This window comes from Kogia breviceps, chromosome 18 (assembly GCF_026419965.1).
Source record: "Kogia breviceps isolate mKogBre1 chromosome 18, mKogBre1 haplotype 1, whole genome shotgun sequence".
NCBI lineage: Eukaryota > Metazoa > Chordata > Mammalia > Artiodactyla > Physeteridae > Kogia > Kogia breviceps.
The window spans coordinates 46,563,203-46,575,284 of NC_081327.1; the positions used below are offsets into that span (position 1 = coordinate 46,563,203).

The following is a 12,082-nucleotide window of genomic DNA, read 5'->3' on the forward strand; positions in this document are numbered from 1 at the left end:
ACTGGACTGACAGGGAATTCCCAGTTTGGTGTTTTCAATAATCTTAGTACTTTCACACAAGGAAGTAATTCAACATATTTTTCAGAAACAAACTCTAAGAGTAAAAATGAAAGTTACAAGCCTGAAGAACAGTTCCTATAGGTTAACATGTTTCACAGAATGTTCTGAATTATATTTTCCATAAAAAAATCCACACATAGGAAATTCATGCATCCAGAATTCTTTTTTCCCACTGAAATATAACTTAAATTTAATTATAACTTGACAGGATAAATTACTGGAACTGACTACTTATGAAGCACTGAAGATGAACTCTGAAAATACAGTTACTATTAATCATTTCATGAGGTACCTAGGTCAAATCATTATGCTGTACACCTTAAACTTATACAGTGCTGTATGTCAATTATTTCTCAATAAAACTGGAAGGAAAAAAAAGAAAATATAGTTATTACTGGCTTCATTTGGAAAAAGTAAAAATGAAAATCCTGAACTTATGAAACTACTTTAAAATCCACACTTCCATCCTCATTACTTTCACATTATTGCAGATCATTGTCTAAATTTTCTGTAGTGAAGGACTTAGATTTTAAAATTTCAACCTGCTGGCAGACCAATACTTTTGTAAAACACAATAGAAATAATTTATTAGAAAAATAAATTAAAAAGAGGTACAGGGGCTTCCCTGGTGGCGCAGTGGTTGAGAGTCCGCCTGCCGATGCAGGGGACACGGGTTCGTGCCCTGGTCCGGGAAGATCCCACATGCCGCGGAGCGACTGGGCCCGTGAGCCATGGCCGCTGGGCCTGCGCGTCCAGAGCCTGTGCTCCGCAACGGGAGAGGCCACGGCAGTGAGAGGTCCGCATACCAAAAAAAAAAAAAAAAAAAAAAGAGGTACAGGACTTCCCTGGTGGTGCAGTGGTTAAGAATCTGCCTGCCAATGGAAGGGACATGGGTTCAAGCCCTGGTCCGGGAAGATCCCACATGCCACGGAGCAGCTAAGCCTGTGTGCCACAACTACTGAGCCTGTGCTCTAGAGCCCATGAGCCACAACTATTGAGACAACATGCCACAACTACTGAAGCCCACATGCCTAGAGCCCGTGCTCCGCAACAAGAGAAGTCACTGCAATGAGAAGCCCGCGCACTGCAACAAAGAGTAGCCCCCGCTTGCCGCAACAAGAGAAAGCTCACACGCAGCAACAAAGACCCAATACAGCCAATAAATAAATAAATAAATTTAAATAAATAAATAAATAAAAGAGGTACAAATACAGCCCTGAGATGGGTTTATTATGAGTATTATTTTTTTTTAATTAAAATGAAGAGGAAGAGCACCAACACAGAAATAATTTACATATACATCATCCTCCAGGAGTAGGGCTGTCACCAATCCCACTTAGATTAATTAACAAGAAAGATATAAGCTATTTTGACCCATTAAAAACTTTAAAAATTAATACAAACAGCACTTATTCAAAGTATGTGTCTAGATGTTAAGTACTGGGAATTGATACTTTTAGTTTTTTGCTTCAATTATAGAATTAAAAGGTGATTGCTTTTATCAATCACTTACACTCACACTTTCAATGATCAACATGTATAGTTACAGGGAATTCCCTGGCAGTCCAATGGTTAGGACTCGGCACTTTCAGTGCCAGGGCTCGGATTCAATCCCTGGTTGGGGAATTAAGATCCTGCAAGTCGCAGGGTGTGCCTGCTGCCCTGCCCCATAAAAAAAAAGGATAGTTATGGAATTCTTTTCCTTTTCTTATTTTATGCTCATTTTGACTGTATTTATTGAAATGTAATTTTACGTCGGTCTGTTAAATCTTATTGTTAAAAATTTGAGCTTGGGGACTTCCCTGGTGGTCCAGTGGGTAAGACTTCACACTCCCAATGCAGGGGTCCTGGGTGCAATCCCTGGTCAGGGAACTAGATCCCACATGCATGCTGCCAACTAAGAAGTCCGCATACCACAACTAACAGCCAGCATGGCACAACAAAGATCCCATGAGCCACCAATTAAGAGCCGGCACACAGCCTAAATAAATAAATAAATAAATATTTTTTAAAAGGTTTGCACTTGTATTTCTTCTTAATTTACTTTTCTAATAATTCCTATTTATTGTGTTTTTAAAAAGTATTGGTCTGCAACAGGTTGAAAATTTAAAATCAGGGTCCTTCACTACAGAGAATTTAGATAACAATCTGCGTCAATGCATAATCTACCAAATATGAGAGTTATATCGTGTCACAAAGGAGAAGATCCCTGTTCTTAGGAAACAGTGATGAAGTATTTAAGAGTGAAGCATCATGTCTACAGTTCTCAAATGGTTCAGCCAAAACAAAAAGAGAAATACAGAAACAGATGGTGGAGAGAGGGGTAAAATATTTACAAGTGGTGAATCAGTATGATAGGTATATGAGTATTCACTGTAATACTATTCTTGCAACATTTTTATAAGTGTAAAATTTTTCAGAAAAAAAATTGGGGGAGAAAAAAGTAATACTAAAAGAGTGGAAATATGTATATCTATAACCGATTCACCGTGCTGTAGAGCAGAAAGCAACGCCAACACTGTAAATCAACTCTACTCCAATTAAAAAATAAAAAATAAAAAAGGCCCCAACAACAAAAACAACAACAAATAATAACAATAATAAAAAGTGTTGCTTCACATCATTTATAAAACTAATAATGCCGGCACTTCCCTGGTGATTCAGCAGTTAAGACTCCGTGCTCCCAATGCAGGGGGCCCGGGTTCGATCCCTGGACAGGGAACTAGATCCTGCATGCCGCAACTAAAGTTCCCACACCCCGCAACCAAAGATCCCACACGCTGCAATGAAGATCCCGTGTGCCACAACTAAGACCCAGCGCAGCCAAATAAATAAATAAATAAATGTTAAAACAAACAAACAAACAAACAAATAATGCCAAACTTTTTTCTAAGGTATATTTTCACTAGATGAAATAATAGTTGGAAACTAGAAATTATTTTTAAGAGTATCAACTTTAGGGGAAATTATATTTACAGAGAGTAAACAAGTCTAATTAATTACTGTCAAGGAAAATAAATGTGACCATCTATAAAATTATTGATTGGCAGGCACTTCATCTGTTCTTGTCCAGCTCTAAATTACAGATCTGCTGTTTTCATATTAAAATTTTAAATAAATGGAGAAGAAGAAATTCTGGGCATGTGGTTCTCATCTAGAATGGCCAAGAGTATTAAGCCTATAATGTTTTTCTAAACTCGTAACAAACCTATGAATCAATTTAAAAAATAATATTAAGATGAGGAAATAATATCAGAATCAAATTTCTCTCCTAGTACTTTCAATTCTCACCTAATTTCAAACGTTTCACTGGGGCTGATACATCAACGTTAAGGGAAGTAATAAGGGGAGAAATAGCCAAAGTCACAAAGCACGGCATGAGTAAGTGAAACCAAATACTTAACTCTCACATTTTCTTGTTTCTGTTCAGCTAACCACTTCATAATGCCCTCAACTACATTACCATATGTAAAAGAACCTTTCTCATATTCCCTGATAATCAATGGAACCACTGTTTTCCTTGAGTTCAAATATAAATCTTCCACAATATTAAGATGGGTTGGAATGAGGACAGATGTCTAACACCAATTAGAAAGATGCTCCTTTTTAAAAGTACTAGTTTTGAAGTCTGCGAATGTCATCTTACCTGACTTCTTCACCAGCAAAATCAAACACCTTGGTGATTTTAACTTTTTCTGTTTCTTTAGGTTTCTCTAGCTCTTCTGCTTTGACCAACAATTTACTTGAACTTGTCTCTTCAGCCTCCTCTCCTCTCTATGAAAAAAGTGTAATCAGTTTCATATAAGGATGAAAACTAAAAGATCCACCCAAACATGTTGTTTCCTTAAATATTTCATCTCTAAACAGTTAAATGCTTATTGAAAATTTATTTAATTAGAAAGGCTTGTGTTTCCTACCATAAGGAATGCTTTGCTTTTTACTTAGTAGAGTTACTATTAAAAGGCATCTAGTCTGATTTCTGTCGTAAGCCTCAAATCTCAGTTCGTAAATTTAAAAAATCTATCTGGAGAACTTCCAGCATCTCTGGGGAAGCATTCATCCCATTCATCTATTAACTTACTTTAACTTGTGTACGCGGAGGCCCTTTTGATTTTGGTCCTACGTCATTGAGGAAGCTGGCCCATAGTTCATCTTCCTTCTTTTTCCTTGCATTCTCTGACTCAATGCCTTTTTCTGGCTCTGCAGCTGCGTCTTCCTCCTCACTACTACTTCCTCCAGATTCCTCGTTGGCATCCTCCTCGTCCTCTTCTTCTAATGAGAGGCCACCTTGTTTTCTCTTCCTAATCACCAACAGTCACAAGGAAAAGGAAAGACAAGACAAACAGGAAAAATAATTTCAGTTATCCCTTCCTGAATTCCAAACATAATATTGCAAATATCAGAAAACTTTTAAATCTGGGGACTACTGGTTAACACGCCTGATAGGGGAAGTGGGAGAGGTACGCTGAGATTTTGTGGAAGAAAAAAAGAACTGAGCTCTTACAGTTAGCATTTTCCCAAAGCATTTAGAATCAAAATACAGTGTTCTACTTCTAAGTTAGGACCAGCTATTTTCACCAAGAAAATACCCACAATCACCTCACAGAATCAATCTGTTCAGAAAGAGGGTTCTAATTACATACATATGCCCGGTACTTTTGACTTTTTAAAAGTCACTCCATTTGGGGAACAGAGATTGAAGAGAACCTCAGATTTATTTGCACCGTTTCTCCCCAGAGTTCTGAGGGGGTGGGGAGTGGGGAATCCATGTTTCTTCCCACCTTCTGAAGATATGAAAGCTGGAATATACAAAAGCCAAGGATAAAAGAACTGGGTCCAAGACTTAAAAGAGTAAACTGTTTCTTAAGACTATTCTAACTTCAAGTGAATCACCTAATACTCAAAATTATCTTTCTACAATCTGCTTTTTGCTTCAATGTCCAGGAATACAGAAACACCAATCAAAGAGAATAAAAGACTTGTATTGAAAGACTCCCTTTTTGAGTTAATGAAATAATTGATGGAAACTAGAAATTATTTTTAAGAGTATCAACTTTAGGGGAAATTATATTTACAGAGAGTAAACAAGTCTAATTAATTACTGTCAAGGAAAATAAATGTGACCATCTATAAAATTATTGATTGGCAGGCACTTCATCTGTTCTTGTCCAGCTCTAAATTACAGACCTGCTGTTTTCATATTAAAATTTTAAATTTGGTGGGAGTGCAATTCAGTACCAGGCTTATAGAAGGTAATTTGCCTATACCTATAAATTTTTTTTTTTACTACATATAACCCTGGGTCAAACAATTCTACTTCTACAGATCTAATTTACAAATATACATGTGTACAAAGACACATAAGAAGAATATTCACTGCAGTCTTATTTGCTGTAGTAAAGATGAGGACAATCTAAAGGTCTCTCAATAAAGGAAGTTTAAATAAAGTTTAAATAAAGTAAGGTCTGTCCAGTAATGTAACACTATGCAGTCACTGAAAAGAAAAAGCTATAGCTAAATATACTGCCATAGTATATCTCCAAGATGTGAAATAAGGAAAGTGAGAAATGATATGCAGAGTATGCTACTATTCGTTTCTTTTTTTTTTTTTAAAGAGTAGGGAATGTAGGGAATTCCCTGGCGGTCCAGTTGTTAGGGCTTCCCATGCTTCCACTGCAGGGGGCATGGGTTCGATCCCTGGTCAGGGAAGTAAGATCCCATGAGCCGCATGGCCGAAAAAAGAAAAAGTAGGAAATACATATATACATGATTGTACATACACAGAATTATCTCTGTTAACATAATTCTTCTGAGACAAAGCAACAAGGGCTAGAGATGGGGTACATATTTTTTGTAGCAATTGCTTTTTTCTTTTCTTTTGGCCAAACCACATAGCTTGTGGGATCTTAGTTCCCCGACCAGGGATTGAACCCAGGCCCTGGCATTGGAAAGGCAGAGTTCTAACCCCTGGACTGCCAGGGAATTCCTGGCTTTTCAATTTTAAACCAGGTGCACATATTACCTATTAACTTTTTAAAATTAAAGCTCAAAAAATTTTAAAGTTTGCCAGAGAATAAGAATTTAATCCTAAAATGTCGCCACATATTTCCCTCAGTGAGAAAAAGGTTAGAAACCCTGGCATAAGAAATCTATCATCAGACCAATCCCAGCAATCTGGAAGGTTATGATAACAGCCCCTGACTTCTAAGGGCCCTGAGGGCAGCATCACCTGGCCGGAATGCTCTGAGCCTTTCTTTTTCTCTCTTTGGTTTTCTGGGTCTGCTCTTCACCATCCACTTCATCTTCCTTCACTAATTCATTTACATCATCTTCACTATACTCTCCACCTGAAATCACATAACAGGGTGGTCAGACAGACAGGAATAAAGGTTTTCACATCAAGATGAGACATTTTCATTAAGAAAAAAATGTACTACTTTCCTGTTCTTCACCAGACTAAAATATCAATTCCGGAGGGACGTCTTTCCTATTCCTGAAGACTAGGCTAAGTTCCCCTATTCTAGGCCTCCAGGGCAGTCCATATTTCCCTCCTTAACGCACCCCACTTATATTTAATGTTTGCAATTTCTGCTATGCTCCACACACCATGAGGACATGGATCCGCATGTCTTTAGAAGTATATGCTGAATGAATGAACAGAAGCTGCAAACTGACTACTGTACTTTTCAAAAAAGAAACTCATGTTTCCACCTCACCTTGTATATCTTTCAAAAGTAAGCAAAGGATACCTTGTCTTATCAATAAAAGAGGTTTAGAAAGAGGTTTTAAACACTTCAAGTTAGACATAGCAGAAAAAAACAAACACATCTGCTTCCCATCTTCAGACACTGACATTCTGGGGTCCCCAACAAAAGTGTTGCTTGGATGCCCAGTCTGACCACATTCTATGGGTACCAGTCAATACATCCTGTACACACAGAGATTCAACCAGTTGTTCTTCTTTTTTACTTCACATAGCTTTTATTTGAAGTATAACACACCAAAAAGCACACAAACTAATGTACAGGTCAACGACATTAGGCAAAGTGAACACACTTGTATAATTAGACCCAGTTTAAGAAGCAGAACATGACCAGAATTGCAGAAGGCCCCTGTTCCAATCAGGAGCCACCACCCACATCCCACAGGTAACCACTATCCTGAATTCTAACATCATAAATTAGTTCCATCTGTTCTTGAGCCTTAACCAGAAGCCCACAACATGTACCCTTGCGCCCAGCTTTTTTGACTCAACGTTCTATTCGTAAGTCACCCAGTTGCTTCCATGTAGCTGTAGCTTATTCATTCTCATCCCTAATATTATTTCATTGTATGACTTTACCACAATTTATTTATCCATTCCTCTGGTGATGGACATTTGGTTTGGGGCCATTACAAACAGGGCGGTTTTGAACATTCCTGCACATCAAATTAGTTTTTAAGTATTTCACTCACAATGAACTAGGACCACCAAACAATGAGGAAAGCTTCCAATATCAAAGGTAAGACTGAAAACAAACAGAAAGGAATTAAGAGGAAACAAAATTAGAAAAATAAAAACCTTTATAATTTATATCCTCAAAGAGACATCCACAAAACAAGAATAAGATGACTAAAAAATTTTCAGAAAATGAAAAAAATAATTATAAAACTCTTGAAAACTACAAATATGATAGCACAGATTAGGTAAAAAAAAAAGAGAACAAAGATAATGAGACTGAGCCAGCCCTACTAAAATCTGGAGAATAAGCATTTGAGGGCATCGGAATAGTAAATATAAGGGTTCTAAAATGGAAGCAAATTTGGCATCTTAGACACCAAGTGGTAAGTGAAAGTGAAAAGACTGAACACACAAATGTAATTCTGCTTCCTCCTGAAACCTGAGTAAAATCACTAGGACAAAAGGACTTTGAAAACACAAACCCACAGTGGTGGGTACCCAGCTATACTGTATTTGTTTATACAAATAGAATATAAAAAGGCAAAATTACAAGGAAAAACAGAAAACTAATGAAAATTGCTATCTGTAAGGGTCAGGGCAGAAGACAGTGGGGTAAGCAGGGGCAACAGAAGCAAGAGTTCTCAGTGTTTATTGCTCCACAGAATTCTGAAAATCCCTTAAATTGAGCAAAGTTTAAATAAACAAATAAACATAACCAAACTGATAACACAAGCCATAAAGAAAGGATTTACTCCAAGGAATTTATTTATTTTTAATGAATTTATTTATTTTTGGCTGTTGGGTCTTCGATGCTATGTGTGGGCTTTCGCTAGCTGCGGCAAGCCGGGGGCTACTCTTCGTTGCGGTGCTAGGGCTTCTCATCGCGGTGGCTTCTCTTGTTGCAGAGCACGGGCTCTAGCCGCGTGGGCTTCAGTAGTTGCAGCATGCAGGCTCAGTAGTTGTGGCTCACGGGCTCTAGAGCACAGGCTCAGTAGTTGTGGCGCACGGGCTTAATTGCTCCGTGGCATGTGGCATGGGGCATGTGGGATCTTCTCAGACCAGGGATCGAACCCGTGTCCCCTGCATTGGCAGGCAGATTCTCAACCACTGCGCCACCAGGGAAGCCCCTCCCATAACTTTAGAAACAGTATTTTGACTGTTCATCCTTAGCAAGATGTACTTTAAAGACCAAAAAGTTCTATTCCTAGTAGTAACACTGGCGTTGGTATTTTGAAACTATTCCTTTTATTATAGGTAAAAGAAAGTTAAGTACTTATACTAATCTTGTTAGGAATCCAGAACTTCAGAGTAAGAAATGACACACAAGTATAAAACCAAAGAAATTAAGAAATTAAGTGAAAACAAATGTTAAAACTGAAATTAGAACTCTGAACTCTTAACTCTTTTTAAGATACATATTTTCTAGCTCTGTTCACTTGAATGGCATAGAAGCAATGTCACTCTAGTAGCAATGAGCATTTCTTTAAAGTTCAGATTGTATTCTTTGATATGACTCAACACAAAAATGGCTCCCTGAAAAGGCCAGCTTATTTCAGGTCTGAGGGAAGGAAAGCACAAGGTGAAATGGGGACATTTTGCTGTGCCAGAAAGCAAGGTAGTTATTTAAGAATAATGGGTCACGTTAAAAGGATATAAGATCCAGCTTGAAAGAACTTTTAGTGGCCAAAAGTGATGACCTGACCATTAAAACGAATAACTGTTAGACAGAAATACACCAAATCGATAAAAAACTGTGACACCTTTATGATATATATTTTTTAAAGACAGAAAAAATTATTTGTACCAGGGCTTCCCTGGTGGCGCAGTGGTTAAGAATCTGCCTGTCAATGCAGGGGACACGGGTTCGAGCCCTGGTCCGGGAAGATCTCACAAGCCGTGGAGCAACTAAGCCCGTGCACCACAACTACTGAGCCTGCGCTCTGGAGCCCATGAGCCACAACTACTGAGCCCACGTGCCACAACTACTGAAGCCCGTGTGGCTAGAGCCTGTGCTCCTCAACAAAAGAAGCCACTGCAATGAGAAGCCTGCACACCTCAGTGAAGAGTAGCCCCCACTGGACACAACTAGAGAAAGCCCACGTGCAGCAACAAAGACCCAACACAGCCAAAAATAAATAAATTAAATTAATTAATTTTAAAAAGTATTTGCACCATTTTAGGTTACTGTTAAGATTACTCCCTATTTTGAAAATTGGAAATTAAGGGAAATGAATTAAACATTTATCCTGCCCCACTGATGAGGAAAAGCTACACTTTCAGAAGAACATCAACCAATAAATGTAGAAGAACCACAAAATTAGAAAACCATCGCTCTCACACTCTAATGATAGTAGTAATTTAGGAAAGGATTATCAAGGAATGTTAAAAAACAACTTAAGTTTTAACGATTAAGTATATTACCACATAGAATAGTTTCCAGTTCTAAGAGGAAAAATAATTATACAATAGAAGGATCAAACTCTCATCATTCTGATCCAGAAGTCACAACCATGGGAATTAACCAGGTATTTTGTGTTTTCTGATGTTATGCATTATGAAACACTCAAGTCGTCCATAATTTTTTTTTTTTTTTTTTTTGCGGTACGCGGGCCTCTCACTGCTGTGGTCTCTCCCATTGCGGAGCACAGGCTCCGGACGCGCAGGCCCAGCGGCCATGGCTCACGGGCCCAGCCTCTCCGCGGCATGTGGGATCCTCCCAGACCGGGGCACGAACCCGTGTCCCCTGCATCAGCAGGCGGACTCTCAACCACTGCGCCACCAGGGAAGCCCCGTCCATAATTTATTTTAGCTAAAATTATTTCATTTAAATCCACCAAGCATTTAGATCTAACTTCCAATTTAACGAAAATTCAAAGGACGAAGGAACAACCTAATACCATGAGGGAGCAACCAGACGAAATCAGAAGGTGAGACATTCTGCAGGACAAGCCTGATCTCCTAAACCAATCTAAGTCACAGAAACAGGAGTGTGCTAGATTAAAACAGATTTAAGGGACGGAACAACTGGATGACACATGTAGTCCTGAACTCAACAGTGATTTAAACAAAAAAGCTAAAGCTATTTTTGAGACAACAAGGAAAACTTGAATATGGTTTGTATATTAAATGAGCTGAACGTTTACTGAAATGGACAGGGACAGAATGTTCACTGAAAAGAGCAGATTACAAAGTAACATGAAAAAACTATGATTTCAGGTTGGGGAAAAATACAAATAACTACACCTGGGTATAGAAAAAAGATCAGAGTGGGTTTCACTAAGGGACCAATACTGATAATCTCTGGATGCTAGGAATGGAATGATTCTGATTTTTTATGTTTAATTGCCTGCATTTTCTAATTTTCTACAAAGTTCATGCACTGCTTTTGTAATAATATATAGTTATTTTTCTTCATAAAAATGGGTGAATGTTGCAGACAGTTCAGACAAAGATGCATATGGCTCTGGATCTTAAACATGAAAAAAGATGCTCAAATCTCACTGATAAGAAAAAAGCAAATTTTAAATTACACAAACAACCACAAAAATCATGCAGTTACTGTAAGAGTAAGAAACAGAATAACAACCCTACAGACAAAAAAAGCACAAAATGAACAAATCTTTTTTTATTGAAGCTCCAAAGACTCAGAGCTTCCATCACCTTTTCAGTCCCCCATGCTTAATTTAAATATAAGTCAAACAACTAAGAATCACCAAAAAAATCTGAGAAAGTGTCTGACATAATAATGCCCAACACAAATGTACTGGGTGAATTAAAATCACCTTAGCAGAAAGAGATTGTTTCCTCATTCTATCAGGCTAGCATTATTTGATACGAAAGCCAGGCAAGGAAATTACAAGAAAACTACACACCAACATCCCTCATAAACAGATGCAAAACTCCTCAACAAAATTCAGTAATGTAGAAGAAGAATAATACATCACAACCCAGTAAGTTTTACCCCAGAAATAAAAGGCTGTTCAAAAATTTTAAATCAATCACTGTAATTCATCACATTAACAGATAAAAGAAGAAAAACCACAGAATCAATAGATGGAGAAAAAGCAATTGACAAAATTAACCTCTTGGCAGATTAAGAATAGAGGGAATTTCTTTAACCTAATAAAACACACTAGGGGCAGTATATGCAGACTGCCAGGATTCAAATCCCAGCCCAGCTACCATCTTGCTGAGTGACTTTGGGTTCCTCAGTTTCTTCATGTGTGAAATGGAGAGCACAATAGCACATACTTGATAATGTTATGTAATTGAGTTAGTAATGAGTTAGACAAAGTAAAGTGCTTAAAACACACACAAAAGGTTTCTATGAAAAACCTATAGCTAACATTATACCAAATGGTGAAACACTGATGCTTTCTCCTTAAGATTGGGAACAAGGAAAGGATATCCACTCTCACCTCTCCTATTCAATATTACATTGGAAGTCTATACTAAGTACAATAAGGCAAGCAAAAGAAATAAAAGCTGGGCTTCCCTGGTGGCGCAGCGGTTGGGAGTCTGCCTGCCGATGCAGGGGATGCAGGTTCTTGCCCCGGTCCGGGAGGATCCCACATGCCATAG

The 12,082-nt window shown here is 38.1% G+C and overlaps 1 protein-coding gene across 2 annotated transcripts in view; it reads right to left on the reverse strand.

Annotated features, from left to right (window-relative positions):
* CFDP1 (craniofacial development protein 1) overlaps window positions 1-12,082 on the reverse strand; it is a 137,401-nt gene that overhangs the window by 120,873 nt on the left and 4,446 nt on the right. For both annotated transcript variants that reach the window (XM_059043762.2, XM_059043766.2), the window contains exons 2-4: window positions 6,290-6,407; window positions 4,142-4,361; window positions 3,707-3,834 (exon numbers count right to left, since the gene is read on the reverse strand). In XM_059043762.2, coding sequence (XP_058899745.1) covers window positions 3,707-3,834; window positions 4,142-4,361; window positions 6,290-6,407 — 466 coding nt within the window. The remainder of the gene's footprint in view (window positions 1-3,706; window positions 3,835-4,141; window positions 4,362-6,289; window positions 6,408-12,082) is intronic.